Below are 20335 nucleotides of genomic sequence, written 5' to 3' on the forward strand. Positions count from 1 at the left end.
GTTTTGCCCAGAGGCTCAGCCTAAAATGATGGCATCACAAGGAAAAAAAACCCTGGAGATTCAAAATAACTACAGTACGGGACTTCATTGTGCTCTGAAGGAAGTGGTTGTGCCTCGACTCATCTCCCTCTAACATCGTTATAAATCCTTACTAAAGCCGCTGCCTAACAGATATATCAGCCATGATATCTCAAGGAAAAGATTCAGGTAATCATTCTATAACTGAATTATGGGCAGATCGCGCCTCTAAACAATCTAAAATTCACGCGGCTGCTCCCAGTCAGAGGCAGGATCCCCAAGCAGACTCGGCCTCTGATAGTGAAAATGAGCATATTTCTACAGATGCCGATTATCTTGAGACTTACATCCGTGAACTTATGGAAAAATTTGCTGAGAAAATCTCTCATCATTTGGACTCTCGTCTCAGTATTGTAGTCGAAAAAGTGGCCAAGGTGGTTAAAACCCTACTTGTTGCACATTTACACCTACACATTTTGAGAAATGATATCGCCAGAGGTGGTATATTCTCATCCATTCTCTGCTCGCATCACAACAGTACAGAATGGTATATGGAAGACTAAAAGGTCATTGAGACATGCAGGAGGGGCAAAATTCTTAAAGGCAGAGGCATTATCCTCTTGTCAAACCATCGGGTGGAAGAACTTCGCTTATACATCTTTAAGGAGCGTTACACCACTGACAGTTGGAAAAAATTGATTTTTTTTACTTTTATTTTTGGAAGTCTCCATTCTCAGTGGATTTTTCTTGCAGTGTGGGGTATCATAACCTCCCATGTGAAGTCTTAACGGTATGAATTTATAATTTGGAAGACCTTTTGTTTGCCTTTATACCTTCTTTTTTATGACTATTTGTTCTTACAAGTGTCAATGTTTTGGTCACGCTAGTTACATATGGTTTTTGGGTGTTAAAGTGGATAATCTGGTGGAGGTGTCCTTTGGTGGATCTTCCAGTTTTGCTTCTGGAGGAAGCACTGGGGCAGCCCCTCTTCTGTGTCCCAAAGAGTCTCTCATCTAGGGGTTTGGGATGGATAGGGGTTGTTATGTTCGTTGTTGGGGTAAGGTGAGAGGGTATGGGGTGGAGGCTGGGTGGGAAGTTGGGTGGGAGGAGTTGGGGGTATGTTTTTCAGATGGTTTTGGCGTATATTTCTTGATGTATACGATTATGGAGTATAAGTCATATCAAGAACTCACTATTTATATCTTCAGTCATAAAGATGAAATATAGGAAGGATGTCTGCTTAAAAATTGGTACACAGCATTATTTTGCAATGGCTGTTGATACTCTTTCATAGGGGGCAATGCAGTAAAGTGCGCTCAGCCTAGCGCATGTGTTAATGTGCAGATGGACGTAGGTTTTGGACGCACTATGCTAATACCCAATGCAATAAGGGGATTAGCTCATCCAAATGCATGTCCAAACTCACACGTCGATTATAGTGCTCATCACATGTAAATGCCATGTAGATGAGGCTATTAGCTTATTAACCCTGATGCAGAAAAACTTCCAGTGCTCAACGCACACTCGTTAAAGAGGCAAACAATGCCAGCCCTGGAACTAGTGTTAAGTCAAACTGCAAGTAGATTGCTCTGAAGAAATTGAAAAAATACTGTCCTATGTGGTTCCTCCTACTTGGTATCATTGCTATATTCAATTATACTGCTTGTGGTGTAAGAAAAAAGCTGGGTAGAGCGCCACTAATTTGAGATGTAAATTCACTGGGCTTGAATGATGAAGTTTAGAGTTTTCTGAACCACAGTGGAGAACAAAACCAATTATGACGGGGTTCTTCAGGAAATAAATGTGAAGCATTTTAAAATAAAGCTGGGCAATGAACAGGGCTCCAGACCCTCTGCAGAGGTTTGAACAGATGCGAGCCCATTGTAATTCTGAGTGCCCAATGAACTGAGCACTAGGGACACAATTTGTTCCCTATCGCATCCTTGTTAAGGTGGCCACTAACTTACTACATTGGGCGGTGGAATGCAGGTTTTCCCAAGAAATTTATGGCATGGATTGGGGCTATGTATTCCTGTCTTAGGGCTATACTTTGGGTGAATGGAGGTTTGTCTCCATTCATTAATATAGCATGTGTAGACAGGGGTACCCCCTTTTCTCAATAATTATTTGATTTGGCCATAGAGCCTTTGGCATCAGCTATTACATGTCATCCAGAGATTCAAGGGATATAATTAGGAGGGTAAGTGCACAAAATATTACTCTATGCTGATGACATTTTAGTGCATTCGACTGCTCCTTAAAAGTCTAGACCCGAGTTACTGGAGCTTCTCCATATTTTTGGAACTTTGGCAGGGTATAAAGTCAACTTCAACAAGTCGGAGTTGTATTCCATAGGCCCCCACTTTAAAATACACACAAGCATTTAAAACTGTTACAGATAATTTGAAATTCTTAGGGGTAGATTTTAAAAGCCCTACGCGTGTCTCTCAGACCAGCACGCAGCGTGCATATTTTAAGAAGTGTCCATGAATGTGCATATCTCCCAATACGCGTACAAAAGAAAAAGTCCCAAAAAGGGACGGGGCATGGATGTGTTCTGGGCAGGGCTTGGGCGTTCTGGGAATTTAAATGGAACTTTACTTCTGCTATAGATGGCGTGTAAGTTATAAAACAAAAAAAACTAGGCTAGTCAGTGGGGTTTTAAGAGTTGGATCAGGTTGGGTAAAAAAGAGGTTAGTTAGCTATGGGGGTTAGGAAGTCCTATCCCGTAACTGGGCAAAGTATGAATGAACTGGTTTAATTGGTAATTGTGTCTGCCTGCATGAGCAGCCATATAAAATGACTCACACATTTGCGCACATCCAGATGATTTTGTAAGATGTGCGCATATACACGCATGTTATCAAATGGCCGCGTCCATGGGCGCGAGCTGGCTTACGCGCTTTCATGTATGCCTGTGCAGCTGTTTTAAAGTTACCATCCCTGGCATTATTATTGTCTGAAATTTTAAAGAGCTCTTCAATAAAATTATGCCACTTTATAGCTAAAATTAAGCAAGATCTGAAGGAATGGGAACCACTGACTATATCCTGGGCAGGCCGGATACATTTAAAATGAATGTGCCTCCTAAATTACTATATTTTTTTCAGCATGTTCCGTATACTATCTCAGCTGTTTTTGAAGATTTTCATAGTGCCTTTTCCAAATTTATATGGCAGCATAAGCAAGCCAGAATTAAGCTGAGTCGATTATAGCAGCCTTTAGTCCTCCCCAATATGCAGTTGTATTATTGGGCTGCACATTTCCGATGTCTAAAGGTGTGGATTGGTCCATCCAAGGTATCTTGGGTTGCACTGGAAAAGGAACGAGCAGAAGGGGCTAACTTAGCAGTACTTCCTTTTCTCCCCTCAGATTCTTTTAACTGTAGAATTTGCTGGGCACATCCTATTATTGCACATATGTTACAGGTATTGGGGCAGGTTCTTAAATATTTGTAGAAGGATGGTAAGGCCTTGTTACCCATCGCCTCTATATTCAAAAATCCCACTATTTCTGGCTGTACTTTTGCCTCCCCCCAAATAAAAAAATGGAAAGATAATGGCCTAGTTTTCATAGCCCAATCATAGGAGGACTCTGAGTTTCAAACCTTTTAGTCTCTTGTGCATGAGTTTGAGCTACCACAGGATTCTTGTGCCTCTTATTTACAATTGAAAGTGGCTCTAGTACCTCACTTAGACTTAACAAAGCCTCTTAGATCTCTAAATGGTATGGAAGATTTATTAATGGATATTGAGACATCGGCTAAGGGAATTACAGTATACTACTAAGGTATGCTTACAGACAAATTTGGGGGTTTCACTCCACAAAATCTCACTGATGCGTGGAACACGGATCTACACATTCATTTGGAATATAAAGCCTGGAAATCCATTTGGTGGCAATACATCACATCTCTATATGTACAAGGCAAACTGAACTTATGGTTAAATTATTACATAGAACTTATCATACAACTATCTTGTACTCAAAAGCATTTCCAGAAGCCACCACTATGTGCTGGTTGGGTGTGGGGACGTAGGCACTTAATTGCACATGCGGTGGGACTGTCTGATAACATGTCAATTTGGTCATAGGTGACAGAAGACAGCAGAAATCCATGACATACCTATATTTATTGGCCCTTCTTTGGCATTACCGGACCGTTGGGTTGGGTATTCCGGTTAAACATAGGTCCTTTTAGCAGACTGATTTACGATAGCTAACTTTTGGAAATTTTGTCCTAACATGCAATGTTGGCTGGTACAGGTATGTGATATCACAGACTTGGAAAAATTACGCTTTGATTTAAAATGTGAAACCTATAAGTATGAAACAGTATGGGGTCCTTGTCTTTTGTATCCTTCTCAGGTTGATTCATCATAACCCGTAGATGTAATTAAACGATGAGGACTGGTGGGTATGGAAGGGATGCTGTTAATTTGCATATTGTACTTCTGTCTGGCCAGGATGAGGCTTTTTTCAATACCCGTCATGCTGAAATGAATATGCCTTTAGGACTTTCTGCAACAATCTCCTGTTCTTGATATATGTCAAAAATGTTTAAAGAGTTATAAAAAAAAATATACCTACAGTACCTGAATGTAATCCGCTTTGAAGTGCTGAAAGGCGTAATATAAATTGAATAAGTAAATAAATAAATAATAAAATGAGGATTCAAAGTGCCAAAGAGAGCTTCTGGAATTGGATCCTCAATACTGAGCAGAAAGAAACTGAAAAACAAACACAGTAATTACTGATCTAATTTAAAAGTACTTTTATTTATACTTTTAAAATGTAATGTATCATATGGATCACATTTTTTTTGCTGAGCAATAAATCTGCATTATAGGTCTGAGGACTAGGAAATAAACTTGCTCAATTTCAAAAGCCCCATTGATAATGAATAGTATACTTCCATCAGCAACAATGCACAAAATGATGTTTACTGTAACCTGCTATACCTAATCTGCTAAGACAATTCACAGATTTTTAGTCTTAAAACTGATTCCTGTTCTCTGGGTTATCTGGAACCAGATTTCAAGAGGAAAAGCAGAAAGCAAGTTTTAAAAATTCTCACGATTAGAAGCAAGAATTCTGGCTGGCTTCACTTAAAACAGACTCTAATTTTAATGTTATACAATGACAATAAGCCTCCTTTTTACAGCATTTCCAATTTCATACAGAGAATGTATGTCTCTAGGAGGACAACAGAGATGAAAATAAAGTTTATTCATGGTTTTAAATTTTTGGAGTTGCTCAGTGTAAACTTACAGAAGTTATGTCTTTGTGATCACAATTTTCTGCTTCTAATTTATGAGGTTTCAGACTAAAGGTCTAAAGTCATCTTTCTGAATTAAGGTGGAAGTCTGCTACCATGATGAGGTGAAATCAGGGTCAAGTGTAAGGGTCACTGACAAACTAAAAAAAAACCAAAACCCGGGATCTATAATTAATACTTGTAGTTTTTCATTCTCTTCAGTGGATGAATACTGCTTTTTAAAATTGAAGATGATTTTATGTGAACAATCTCGCATTAAAGGGCATAGAATTAGCTTTCACAAAATTAAACATTATTTCTTCAATTCTCATTATGCCATTTGATTTTAGGATTTAGCCTGATAAAATGTTATAATTACACTCCAAAAAGAAAATCTGATCATAAGGTTAAACATAATAAACATTTGAAACCAAAAACAACTATAGGACTTAAAGAATATCTACTCTGCTCCATCACTTTACTATAGAAAAAGAAACAACCACAAGAGTCATCAGCCTCAAATTCCAATCCAAAATCTGTGTTTATAAACTAAAAATGTATAAGAAAATAAAATCAACCCCTGCCATACCATACCACCCCCCCCCCCCCAACCTCAAAAAAGTTACAGGCTCATTTTAATCTATATGATTCAGAAAATCAGTTAGACTGAAATGCTCTCCATGGGTGATTACAATCTTAATCTTGAGGCTCTAATCACTCGCAATAGTGTAAGCTTTGCACAACTATATGATATCTTATCTACATTATTGATCAAATCTTTTATGATATCCCATTAATAGTTTTGATGAACATTTCAATCTAGCCAACTTTGAATTTGCTCTTCTAACCATAGAAAAATTTCCTCTTTAATGCAAATTGCGAAAGATACCAAAAACAAAAAAATGACGTGATCAGAGATTTTTATATATCTTAAAAAAACAAGTGCCAAAAATCAAGCCGATAAAGATTATAAATAAACATTTCTAGATAGTACTATAAGTGAATTAAAAGTTCAGTCTACAGGTTAAGGTTCTTTCTTAGAACATAATTTCATCATATGACAAGAGTAACTGAAACAATGAGTATTACATGACTAATGTTCTCTCTAAGGATTGGGTTATGAGCAAAAATGTTTAGTTACATTACCCTGTGAGCACTACTTTCTTTGATGCAAAAAGCCTATCAATATATATGCTCACAGTCACCCAGTTCTTAAAGGGAACATTGCCCAGCCTACTTAAGGCAGTTACAACAATAAAATATGTGAATGAAAAAATATTTTCTGCATGAACATTCAAAACCATTTTCTGCATGTACGTGAAATTAATAAAGAGCAAACTTCTGTTTTAATATAGAAATGAGGAAGAGATGACAATAAGGCCATAAAAGCCAGTTAAAAGTACCATCATTTTAACAACAAGAATTAAAGTTACACAAGAACTGGACCTTTAAAATACAGACCCTAACCAAATGCAGAAAAGAAAGTCCATATAGTATAAATAGAAATGTGCGGACAAAAACTGTACAGCAAATCATAAGCCCGACTGTATTATGCAGTACAACAATAGAAAAACAGAAATATCATCATTCCTCACAAAACATCAAACAATAAAATCAAGCGATATAAAACATTATTCATACTATTAAATCCATACCAATAAAAGGAATAAATGTCAAAATAGACAATGAACATTCAATAATTTAAAGAACTTACATAAATTTGTTCTAATATTTTTCAAACACAGATTAAATATTTCAAAACATCCAATAATTTAAAAAATATTCTAATATTTCCCAAAAAAACCCCCCAATAAAATATTTCAAAACAGAAACATCAAATTATATCAAATAATTAAAACTATTAAGGATTTAAAAAAATCTCCTGCTCTCCATATCTGGGATCTTTTGATTTCCAGACGCCCTGACATATTTCTCTCTCTCACACACATACTAACATTTATTCTCTCTCTCACTCCCTCTCCCATATACATGCCCATGCTCTCACACACACACAGGCTCTCTCTCTCTCATACACATATTATGTGTGTGTGACACTCAGGCTCTCACATACACATACATGCTCTCAGGTTCTCTCAGAAGCACACACATGCATACAGGCTATCTCACAGACTTGAACAAATGTTCTCTCACAGACATACACACATGCACATAGGCACTCACTCACACATGCACACAAGTTTTCACACAGACTCACAGACATATATACATTGCACACAGACACACATACTTAAGCTTCTCACACAGACATACACACAGGCATGCAAACAGGCTCTCACACAGACATACTTACATACATACATGCACAGCCTCCTCTTTACTTTGGACCAGGGTGAGATGAGCTCCACCATGGCCAATGACCTCTCTTCTGCTTCGGGCCCCGGTCTTCTTGCACAAAGGGGAGAACAGCTGTGGGCGGCTGCAGGAAGAGTGCATGGCTATGCACATGCACAACTTAGAGGGAACAGCGTATGTGACACCAGCAAATCAAAATCAGATAAAGTTTGTTCTGAGACCTACCACTTCTTCATCCGAGAGCTCTCTCCCTTGGATGCTGCTATTCTCTCTTACAGCCTGCTGGTGTTTCCTTCCTTTGATATGGCTGAAGAGGTATACCTCTGAGGAAATCTAACACACAAAAATGATAAACTTATTTTCCTATTCATGTTTTACAGCCATCATTAGCAAAGTATATCAATCTGGTATTTACCGTATTTTTCGTTCCATAAGACGCATTTTTTCCCCCAAAGTGGGGGTAAAATGTCTGTGCGTCTTATGGAGCGAATATTAAAAAAAACCCCAAAAACTAACTGCAACCCCCCACCCTCCTGACCACCCCAAGACTTGCCAAAAGTCCCTGGTGGTCCAGCGGGGGTCCAGGAGCGATCTCCTGCACTCGGGCCGTTGCCTGCCAGTATTCAAAATGGCACAGATAGCCTTTGCCCTTACTATGTCACAGGGGCTACCGGTGCCATTGGTCGGCCCCTGTCACATGGTAGGAGCAATGGATGGCCGGCACCATCTTGTGCTCCTGAATGTCTTAAGTCTTTTCCTGAATATTGTTCCTTATGACGAAAGTAAAGGTAGAATATATTATTACTGTCTTACAAAAAAAACAAGTCACAAGTAATGTAGTTCGCCCAATCACATTTTCTTCTCCAGAATTCTCCAAGAAGTTTGAGAAGTCAGTAGGGACTTCCATTGAAACAGTTCCAGTAGCTTTCTTAGGGGCAGGCAAATAGTATGTCTCCTCAATAGCAGGTAACTAAGCTTCTGGAATTTGCAAAACCTCCCTTAAATAAGATGTAAAGAACTCAGAGGAAGAAAAAAAAGGCATTTGAGGAAAATTATACACTCTCAACTTTAAAAGTTTGAGAGCATTCTCTATATTTTCAATCCTCTAAGAAGACGAGGACAATCCTTAATCATATTTAATCTGAACCTCTTTAACTTGAGCTAAGGAAATATCTACTTCAATTAGCTTCTTCTCGCATAAATACATTTGTTGTTCTTGAGACTGAAATTTACAAAGCAGGTCTGGGGTCAGAACAAGGAGGGACAAAACTGATTTTTCAATACCCATCACTGCTGTCCATAGGCTCTCTAAAGCTATTTTCGTATGTTTCTCAAAGGAAGACCAAGACTTAAGGCCAGAAATAAGATCATGAGTCTGAGGCAAAGGAACCACACGACTTACTTTGAAATCCCCAGCTACACAGCTGATTGCATACCAAATGCGTTTTCCAGCAACTCCCAGTGGCCATGACCAACACCCAACAGAGAATAGTATTAAGTGGTCAGTTTTCACAGTGGAAAAAGGTAAAAGTGGAGTCCTCAGGGATCTGTACTTGGACCGGTGCTTTTTAATATATTTATAAATGATCTGGAAAGGGGTACGATGAGTAAGGTGATCAAATATGCAGATCTCAAGCAGATTGTGATACATTACAGGAGGACCTTGCAAGACGAAGACTGGGCTTCCAAATGGCAGATGAAATTTTACGTGTACAAGTGCAAAATGATGCATTTAGGGAAAAATAACCCTCTCTGTAGTTACACAATGTTAGGTTTTATCTTAGGAGCTACCACCCAGGAAAACGATCTAGGCATCATAATGGATAATACATTGAAACTGTCGGCTTAGTGTGCAGTAGCAATCAAAAAAGAAACAGAATGTTAGGAATTATTAGGAAGGGAATGGAAAATAAAACTGAGGATGTCACAATGCCTCTGATTTGCTCTGATTTGAGACCGCACCTTAAATACTGTGTGCAATTCAGGTCACTGCATCTCAAAAAGGATATAGCTGCACTGGAGAAAGTGCAGAGAAGGGCGTCCAAAATGATAAGGAGCATAGAACGGCTGCCCTATGAGGAAAGCCTAAAGAAGTTAGGCTGTTCAGTTTGGAGAAGAGACAACTGAGGGGGAATGCGATAGAAGTCTACAAAATCATGAAAGGACGTGAAAAAGTTAATGTAAATTGGTTATTTACTCTCTCAGATAATAGAAGGACCAGGGGGCACTCCATGAAGTTTGCAAGTAGTTCATTTAAAACAAATTTTAAAAAATTCTTTTTCACTCAGCACATAGTTAAGCTCTGGAATTCATTGCCAGAGGATGTGATTACAGCAATTAATGTAAGTGGGTTTAAAAAAGGTTTGCATAAGGTCCTAGAGGAAAAATCCATAAACTGCTATTACTGTAATTAATAAGTAATAGTAACTTTTGATTTGTCTAATGTTTGGGTACTTGCCAGGTACTTGTCACTTGGATTGGCTACTCTTGGAAACAGGATACTGGGCTTGATGGACTCTTGGTCTGACCCATATGGCATATCTTATGTTTTTATGTCCTCTAGCATACACCAAAATGCACAGCAAAGCTTATTTGATAATACTGTCCAATCAGTTTGAAAATTATCTTAAAGGAGCCAACCTATTCCTATATAGGGGTAGGGAGGCCACAACTGAGATAAATCTCTACCTCCAACCTCAGGGTTGTGACTTGGGGAAAGAGGGTGGAGGCTGGAAGGTGGTTCATCAACCACAAATATAAGCGTTGGCATATTTGTTTATATTCCATGACTATATTGTTGTATGCAGTTAATCTATGCTGCAGCCATAATTTACATCCAATAAAAATGTTCTTTCTCGAATAGTGCTGTGATACAGAGTTCTTCCGCAGATCCAGTTGAAAAAAGGGGGATTGGGGTGGAAGGACGGGTGGTGGTGGGCAATGAAAAGGCTGCAGAGAGGAGGTGAGTTGCACCTATCAGGGTTGTACAATTTAATATCAATGAACTATTTAATTGCCATATGCCATACTCCAAAAATAAAATAACAGCTTTAACCAGCATAAACTGTTCTATTCTGGCTGCTCTGAAGAGTAGTACCAGGTATGTAATCTGGATACTTTAAATCAGAGTTCTTTATTTGGGAAGTCTTGGAACACAATGCTTAATGGGAATTGAGCTTATAGAAATAAAGAAATGAGTGCTGTCATATCAACCACTCACTTCAGTTCTGAATTTAATAATTTCACTTTAATTATCGTAGCTTTATTTGCCTCCATTAATTTTACAGAAACAGTACAAGATGCTCATGTAAATCATTTATAAGCTGACTATGCTAGCACGTATTTAGATCATATTTTATTGGTTTCTAATATTTGACATCTTGCCTCCTCTTTTTTTCTGGAACTCATGCAGTATAGACGGTAATTTAGAGCAGCGCTTCTCAACCGGTGTGTCGCGACACACTAGTGTGTCGCCAAACACCGGCAGGTGTGTTGCGTCTCCCGGTGTCCCACTGCCCCATTGTACTTTCCTTCTCCCTTTTTCCAGCCCCCGCGGTCCAATTGAAAGCTTCCTTTCTTCCTACCCCCACTGCCCAATGGGAAGCCTCCTTCATTTTGCCTTCCCCCGCGCAGGCCAATCGGAAGCCTCCTCCCTGCCACCTGCCAGTGGTAGTAGGAAGAAGGGAGGAAGCCTTTGATTGGCCGGTGAGGCAGGCATGGCACTGCCCGGGAGTGGGGTGGGAGGAATAGCAGTGTAGGACCCCGACGAAGCAAGGCCGCTACGGGAGCCCATCCCCGTAGCGGTGAAGAGAAAACCCGACCCCGACGGTGCAAGGCCGCTACGGGAGCCCATCCCCGTAGCGGTGAAGAGAAAACCCGACCCCGACGGTGCAAGGCCGCTACGGGAGCCCATCCCCATAGCGGTGAAGAGAAAACCCGACCCCGACGAAGCAAGGCCGCTACGGGAGCCCATCCCCGTAGCGGTGAAGAGAAAACCCAACCCCGATGGTGCAAGGCCGCTACGGGAACCCATCCCCGTAGCGGTGAAGAGAAAACCCGACCCCGATGGTGCAAGGCCGCTACGGGAGCCCATCCCCGTAGCGGTGAAGAGAAAACCCGACCCCGATGGTGCAAGGCCGCTACGGGAGCCCATCCCCGTAGCGGTGAAGAGAAAACCCGACCCCGATGGTGCAAGGCCGCTACGGGAGCCCATCCCCGTAGCGGTGAAGAGGAAAACCCAACCCCGATGGTGCAAGGCCGCTACGGGAGCCCAGCCCTGTAGCGGTGAAGAGGAAAACCCGACCCCTAGCGACGAAGAGGAAACCCAACCTCTGACTGAGGCGCCCATCCCCGTGGCGCCGAAAAAAGAAGGCCCGCCTGATTAAAGCCAAGGCGGAACCGCAGCCCATCCCTGCAATGAAGGAAGAAGTTATTTTTGGTGAGAGCTGGTGTGTCTGTGTGTGAATGGGGGCCTGGGTGAGAGCTTGTGTGTGAATGGGGGCCTGGGTGAGAGCTTGTGTCTGAGGGTGTGAATGAATGCCTGGGTGAGAGCTTGTGTCTGTGTGTGTGAATGGGTGCCTGGGTGAGAGCTTGTGTCTGAGGGTGTGAATGGGTGCCTGGGTGAGAGCTTGTGTCTGAGGGTGTGAATGGGTGCCTGGGTGAAAGCTTGTGTCTGAGGGTGTGAATGGGTGCCTGGGTGAAAGCTTGTGTCTGAGGGTGTGAATGGGTGCCTGGGTGAGAGCTTGTGTCTGAGGGTGTGAATGGGTGCCTGGGTGAGAGCTTGTGTCTGTGGGTGTGAATGGGTGCCTGGGTGAGAGCTTGTGTCTGTGGGTGTGAATGGGTGCCTGGGTGAGAGCTTGTGTCTGTGGGTGTGAATGGGTGCCTGGGTGAGAGCTTGTGTCTGAGGGTGTGAATGGGTGCCTGGGTGAGAGCTTGTGTCTGAGGGTGTGAATGGGTGCCTGGGGGAGAGCTTGTGTCTGTGGGTGTGAATGGGTGCCTGGGTGAGAGCTTGTGTCTGTGGGTGTGAATGGGTGCCTGGGTGAGAGCTTGTGTCTGTGGGTGTGAATGGGTGCCTGGGTGAGAGCTTGTGTCTGAGGGTGTGAATGGGTGCCTGGGTGAGAGCTTGTGTCTGAGGGTGTGAATGGGTGCCTGGGGGAGAGCTTGTGAGGGTGTGAATGGGTGCCTGGGGGAGAGCTTGTGTCTGTGGGTGTGAATGGGTACTTGGGTGAGAGCTTGTGTCTGTGGGTGTGAATGGGTACCTGGGTGAGAGCTTGTGTCATTGGGTGTGAATGGGTGCTTGGGTGAGAGCTTGTGTGTAGGGGTGTGAATGGAAGCCTGGGTGAGAGCTGGTGTGAATGGGTGTAAGAGCTTTTGTGTGTGATTGAGAGCTTGTATATAAGAGAACATGAGTGTGATTGAGAGAGCGAGACTGGTCAGGGAGGTGATGTGTTTCTGTGTGAGAGAGAGAAACTGGTCAGGAAGATGACTGGTGTGAAAGAGACCGAGACTGGTCGTGGGGTCTATTTGGGGGTGTGTGTGTTGTGAGTGACTGGTTGTGGGTGCTAAGGAAGAAGATTGAGGACAGAGCTTCAGCAGCCCTTGCTGCTTCTGGTTAGTGCTATTGGCCTGGAAGGGAAAGGAGTAGGAGAGTTGTTGGAGAAGGTAAGTAAAGGTGGCTTTTTAAATTTATTTTTCTTGATTGACTGCCATTTTAATTATTGGGTATTATGCGATGTCTGCTGTTTTGAAATATTTTATTGATATTTGGACATGTTTTAATAATTTTTATGAGTATTTAATTGAATATTATTCTGTTCAGCAGCTGCTTTGTAACATTTTTGGTATAACTTTACAATGATTTCTGTGTGGGGCTCTGTAGCAGCTTGGCTTATTCTCTTTTCCCAATAGGAAATGTTTTAGTGTTTAGGGCCTGGTTTAATAGTTGTATTTCTTAGATAGGGTTGTTACTGTTTGCGTGTGTTCCGTAATACAGGTGTAACTTTGTGCAGGTTAGTTTGTGTGCATTATTGCAAATCCTGAGTCTGTTAGGTGCTATATTTCTCTTTCCATTTCTCCAGGTTCGCACTGTATGCAGAGTGGCTTTTTTGGTTTTCCGTTCCAGTTTCTGTCTCCATATTTATAATTTGTGTTTTTTCTGTACTTGGTGAAGGTCAGTTCTGGGTGTGTGACCAAAGTGAGGTGTTTTACTAGCATGTAGGCATTTGTATCAATCTTATTTGATGTGTTTTCTCAATAGGATATGCATTAGTGGTAAATTACTGTCTTTTCATAAGGAAGGCTATTGTGCCTGGTAGTAAAGGGAGTTTGTTTTGCTTTTACTGAGATGTCATCAGAACCAGAATATCTTTTTTTTGTATGGTGAGTTGTACAGGTTATGCCCTAGATCTGCTCTGCACTCATTGCTGAGGGTTGAGGGGATTCCTGTGGATGCAGAGTTCATGTTTACACTTAGCCCCGTGATGGTCACATGTTCAGTGTGTCACGCATATGAGAACCATTTGTCAGGTGTGTCCCGGCCAAAAAAAGGTTGAGAACCACTGATTTAGAGGATCATCATCATCTAGGGGTTTTTTAAAATAATTTTTCTTTTGGGTTATCATTTGTGAAATATGTTTGTATAAACCATATTGAAATTCAATAATATTAAATAATAAAAGAAGTACTTGCACCATAATAAAGCACTACAAAGTAGAGTAGAAATTATGTTTAAACTGGTCAAATTTCCTGCACATTTTATTCATGTACATCACTTGGTGAGCCACTGCAGCAGCAAAATAAATCTCAAAGCAATACATCTAATTGTTCCCTTTATTTTAACCCCAAATATTAAGTACTAGCTCTAGTTGGGTTGATGTTACAAAGGATTCTAAAGAGTTACATGTGGATTCTAAACCTCAAACTGAGTATTGCTGATATAGCATACACTAATGTGTACTACTTACCATGACATTACATAGGGTGCACTGTTTTTTCCTCTCATAAGGTGTAAGTTTAGGAGCATAGTCTGTATTTGCATGCCTTCCACTGCTGAGCTCAGCTGCCTTCTCTTTTCTTTGCTCAATCTGCTCCATGTGTCTACGAATGCTCTCATCATGCTAAAAATAAAGCACAAAGAATTATTCTTATTTATTCAATTTATCATCATGGCAGTTTACAATAAAATCCAGAAGTTACATAAAATACAATTAAAAAGCAAAGAAAAGACAATGAAATGCTAAAAGAAATTAGGGAACCTAACAAAATCAGCATCACAGTAATAATGGGTGATTTTAATTACCCCAGTCTGACTGGGTGAATGTTACATCAGGACATTCTAGAGATGTAAAATTCCTAGATGAAATAAATGACTACTTCATGGAGCAGCTGGTACAAGAACCAACAAGAAGGGAAACTATTTTAGATCTAGTCCTTAGTGGAACACAGGATTTGGTGCGAGAGGTAACAGTGTTGGAGACACTTGCCAATAGTGATCACATTATCATCAAATTTGACTTAACTAGAGGAAGTGCAAAAAAAGAAATCTATTACAACAGCATTTAACTGTCAAAAAGATGACTATGCTAAAATGAGGAAAATGGTTAGGAAAAAACTGAAAAGAGCAACTGCAAAGGTTAAGAGTTTAGATCAGGCATGCATGTTGTTTAAAAATACTATCTTGGAAGCCCAGAACAAATGTATTCCATGCATTACAAAAAAGATGGAAAGAAGGCTAAACAACTATGGGCATGGTTGAAAGAGGAGGTGACAGAGGCTATAATATCTAAAAGAACATCTTTCAAGAAATGGAAAAGGGATCCAAATGAAGAAAATAGGAAACAGCAAAAGCACTGGCAAGTTAGATGCAAAACATTGATAAGGAAGGCAAAGAGAATTTGAACAGAAGCTTGCCATGAAAGCAAAAACTCATAACTTTTTCATGTACATTTGAGGTAAAAAGTCTGCAAGGGAGTCAGTTGGACCATTAGATGATCAAGAGGTAAAAGCAGCACTTAGGGATGACAAAGCCATAGCAGAGACACTAAATGAATTCTTTGCTTCAGAATTCACTGAGGAACATGTAAGAGATATACCCATTAGCAAAGAAAAGGGGGCTATATTAATCTATAAATATTTCGCTCGCTATTTTTTAGTTTTTAATTTTTAATATTTTAATTTATAACTTTATTCTTTTTTGTTATTTTTTATTTTTTGTTTATAATTATTTAAATGTAATCTTGGATGAAGACGACTTACAACAAATGTCCATTGCTGAATGGAACACAACTCAAATAAAAGTTAAAGTAAAACTGCATCAGCAAGCCTGACGGCGTCTCTCTAGAATGTGAAAAGAGCGCCCGGTCTTCTCAATCATTTGCAGTTGTACTCGATAATTACATAGCTTTGACAGCTTTCTTTTAGCTTTAACTGCTTTCTATTAAGATGCAAAAAAGGTTTTTTATAAGTAAACAGCTTGCTGTAATCCTAAAGATGCAGTAACTTCAGTATCGACAGAGACGGAATGACAAGCTAGAAGCACGGCTCTACTGCGGCCGTCAGACTTGCTGATGCAGTTTTACTTTAACTTTTATTTGAGTTGTGTTCCGTTCAGCAATGGACATTTGTTGTAAGTCGTCTTCATCCAAGATTACATTTAAATAATTATAAACAAAAAATAAAAAATAACAAAAAAGAATAAAGTTATAACTTAAAATATTAAAAACTAAAAACTAAAAAATAGCGAGCGAAATATTTATAGATTAATATAGCCCCCTTTTTTTTTTGCTACTGATTGTTCTTTTGGGTTTGCTTAGCTCTTTTTGTCTATTCAGAGATATACCCATGCCAGAAATTATATTCAAAGGTGATGATTCAGAGGAAATGAAACAAATCTCAGTGAACCTGGAAGATGTACTAGGGCAAACTTACAAATTAAAGAATAGCAAATCACCTGGACCAGATGGTATAAATTCCAGAGTGCTGAAAGAACTGAGAAATGAAATTGCAGACCTGCTATTGCAAATTTGTAAACAATCAATAACATCATCAATGGTACCTAAAGATTGGAGGGTTGCCAATGTAATGCCAATTTTTAAAAGCGGATCAAAGAGTGATCCAGGAAATTATAGACTATTGAGTCGGACATCTGTGCCAGGCAAAATGGTAAATACTATCAAAGAACAAAACTGCTGAACATATAGATAACTTCACAATCGATTCAAATAAACCCAATCTATACAAGAAATGAATATATACAAAATCATATGATCTTGTTCATACTATAGAGATATCTGTTCAAAAGTAGACTGTGTACATATTTATATAGTATCTCAAAGTGACCATCATATACCTCGGGTTGTTAATCACAAATGGCTATAACATACCCGTAATGAGGCTTAGAGGTTTATAATCATCGGTCACTTATTTGAGATGTATTGGTAATTTTTTTGCTATTTTTATGTTTTTGATTTTTTGGTAATTATTGTTAATCAACAGTCACTTAACTTAGAGGTGCTTTATTATCTGCAACCTTCTCTTCTCAATGTATGTCAAAATAGCTCAGGTGCCCTGCGCCGACACTGCAGCGTTTTAGAAATGAATTCTTTCATCAGGGTTTGACACCTTGAGCATACTGCTTATGTTGCAAAGACTGTCTTAGTTAGAGACTGTGTCCTGATCTTTTCATGCGATGTCCAAAATACTTGAAGCCTTCTCTTTCTTGTCTTCAGTGATAAGAGCATTCATAGGTACATGGAGCAGATTGAGCAAAGAAAAAATCAAAAACATAAAAATAGCAAAAAAATTACCAATACATCTCAAATAAGTCCAATATGTGCAAGAGTCTTTCCCTTTCAATTTTATGTGACTTCAGAAAAAAGATGGGGAGTGTGATGGCTTGGTTGATGTGAAAGGCCAACACTACATTAGGTAGAAACTTTGGGTGTGTTCTGATGTCCACCTTGTCGTGAAAGAATTGCAAGTAGGGGGACAACTGCACCAAGGCCTGTAGCTCACTCACTCGTTTCGCTGAGGTGACTGCGATGAGAAAAATTGCCTTCCACATCCAAAACTTTATAGAGGAACTGATTGCAACGGCTCGAAAGGTTCCTTCATGAGAACCAATATCGATGTACCTCCTGAAGAGGAGGGTGCAGTTGAAAAAGTCCTCTCATAAATCGGGGATATGAGAGGATGTGTTGAAATGGACAAACCAGTGTCCTTATCATGGTAGGCTGCTATAGTGCTTAGATAAACTTTTACCGAAGAAGTTGACATGCCTGACTCACAGGCCAATACAGTAAAAGTTGCGGGAAAGCAGGCAAGCGCCCGCTCTCCCAGCGCGCACACAGGCCACTCTCCTGTGCGCGTGATTCAGTATTCAAATGAGGGCCCATGGTAAAAAAAGGCACTAGGGACACTAGCGCATCCCTAGTGCCTCTTTTTTGACAGGAGCGGTGGCTGTCAGTGAGTTTGACAGCCGACGCTCAATTTGCCAGCGTCTGTTCTCAAACCCGCCAACAGCCAAGGGTTCGGAAACCGGACGCCAGCAAAATTGAGCATCCGGTTTTCAACCCGCGAGCCATGGCTGATTTAAATTTTTTTTTTGTTATTTTTAATTATTTTTTGCTTTTGGGACCTCCGACTTAATATCGCCATGATATTAAGTCGGAGGGTGTACAGAAAGCAGTTTTTACTGCTTTTCTGTACACTTTCCCGGTGCCGGCAGAAATTAACACCTACCTTTGGGTAGGCGCTAATTTCTGAAAGTAAAATGTGCGGCTTGGCTGCACATTTTACTTACTGAATCGCGCGGGAATAACTAATAGGGCCATCAACATGCATTTGCATGTTGCGGGCGCTATTAGTTTCGGAGGGGTTGGCTGCGCGTTTTCGACATGCTATTACCCCTTACTGAATAAGGGGTAAAGCTAGCACGTCGAAAACGCGTGTCCAAACACGGGTTAACAGTGCGCTCCGCGTTTGGACCATGATAAGGAGCGCACTGTACTGTATCGGCCTGTTAGAGAGGTGGTGCAGGTACTTAAGTAAATCCTTTGGCAAAAACAAAAAGGGATTAATGGAATGTATGGCACACAATCCTGTGTAATGTTTACATTTAAACAAATAGGCATGGTAAGTTGATGTTATGGCCACCGGCGGCGGCAAGCCGCAACCAGGGCTAGCCACTCATCGGCGCGGCAGACCGCCCCGCTCACGTTGACCGCACTCGGCATCGGCGGGTTCATCCCGCGGTGGTTCCTGCTGCTCAGCCAACATGGCCGTGGCGTCAACCGTCCTCCTGCTCGCGTCTGGCTCCGCCCCCGCAGGACCTCCCTAGAGCCACTCGCGTGGCAGAAGCTAATCTTTTAAAGGAGCCACTACAGGCAATGGGATTGGCTTCTTCCTGTGGGCTCCATCTTTGGGGGACTATTTAAGGCAAGGCCTGCACCTCAGACCTTGCCTTGGCTTCTTGGCTCTTGTTTGGTGTTAGTTCCTGGGTTCCGTTCCTGTTCCGCTGAGTGACTTCCTATGCTTGACTCCTGGACTGGCTGCTGAGTTCCCTCTGGTATTGACTTCTGGATTGGCTGCTGACTTCTCTTTGGATCTTGACCCCTGGACTGGCTGCGGAATATCCTCTGATCTTGACCTCTGGACTGGCTGAGGAGTATTCTCTGGTCTGGACCCCTGGACTACCCTCGAGCGTGATTTAGAGCTGTACACGACCTGCTGGAGGCGCCAGTCACCGCAATCACATGACCTGCTGGAGGCGCCAGCCATCTGGACCATACGACCTGCTGGAGGCGCCAGCTATCTGGACACATGACCTGCAGGAGGCACCTGCATCCAGATTTCCCTCTAACTTCACAAGATCTTGAGTTTTGCCTCGCCTTCCGATGGTAGGAACTTAGGTGTTACTACCTCGGATCAAGGGTCCACCTTCCGGGTCATAACAGTTGAAATCTTCCTTACCACTATAATTATTTCCTGAATTAACCTTGGAAGAGCTAAGTCTTTTAAAATTTTGTGTTCAACATTCAAGCTGTCAGATAGAGATGGAGAAGATGAAGATGGCATCCTCCTCCTGAGTCAAGAGGTCTGGGTTTTGAACCAGAGTTCTTGATTCTTTTGCCAAATACTGTATGAGATAAGCATACCAAGGCTATCGGTGGAAAAAACAGTCTCCCTGAGAAAGGCTGGTTCTCTTCACCCTCCCTTTTGAGTTTTCCCCGATTGATTCTTTGGTTCTCAGCCTGGAGACATACACAGGAATACTGTTCCATATGGAAGGAACTATATAACTAAAAGCAGTGAGGTGAATGTGCTCTAGCCCAGCAGTTCTCAATCAGCATGTTGCCATCCTCCACTAGGAGATACTGCACTCCCTGCTCCCCTGCTGCTCTTCCCCCTCCTCCTCCTCTGTCCAGTTGGGATGCAGAGAGCTCTCCCTACATCCGGGCTTTTAGCATTTTCAAACCTGGGCAGAATGCTACAGAAAAGCTGGCAGAAGCACTAGGGGGCAGAAACATAGCCTTGCCTTCTTCCTGCCCGCGTAGAAGTCGTGTGGGGTGGGTCCACGCATGCAGGAAGGAGAAATCATACTACTATCAAAACTAGAAGGAAGAGGAGAAATTTCAGCCCCAGCCTGTACGAAGTCTGATTTGGCAGCAGGAAGAGCAGTGCCGGCCAGAAGGAGGAAAAGGAGCAGCACTGCCAAAGCAGCAGGCGGAGGTCAGGAGAAAGAGGCAGAGC

At 41.3% G+C, this 20335-nt stretch overlaps 1 protein-coding gene across 4 annotated transcripts in view; it reads right to left on the reverse strand.

The window, feature by feature from the left end:
- Positions 1–20335, reverse strand: part of SCAPER (S-phase cyclin A associated protein in the ER) — a 440399-nt gene that overhangs the window by 282731 nt on the left and 137333 nt on the right. For all 4 annotated transcript variants that reach the window (XM_029575230.1, XM_029575228.1, XM_029575229.1 and 1 more), the window contains 2 exons: positions 14551–14703; positions 7814–7921 (listed from right to left, as the gene is read on the reverse strand). In XM_029575230.1, the coding sequence (XP_029431090.1) occupies positions 7814–7921; positions 14551–14703 (261 nt within the window). The remainder of the gene's footprint in view (positions 1–7813; positions 7922–14550; positions 14704–20335) is intronic.

The sequence above is a fragment of the Rhinatrema bivittatum genome, chromosome 13 (genome assembly GCF_901001135.1).
Source record: "Rhinatrema bivittatum chromosome 13, aRhiBiv1.1, whole genome shotgun sequence".
NCBI classification, from domain to species: Eukaryota; Metazoa; Chordata; class Amphibia; order Gymnophiona; family Rhinatrematidae; genus Rhinatrema; species Rhinatrema bivittatum.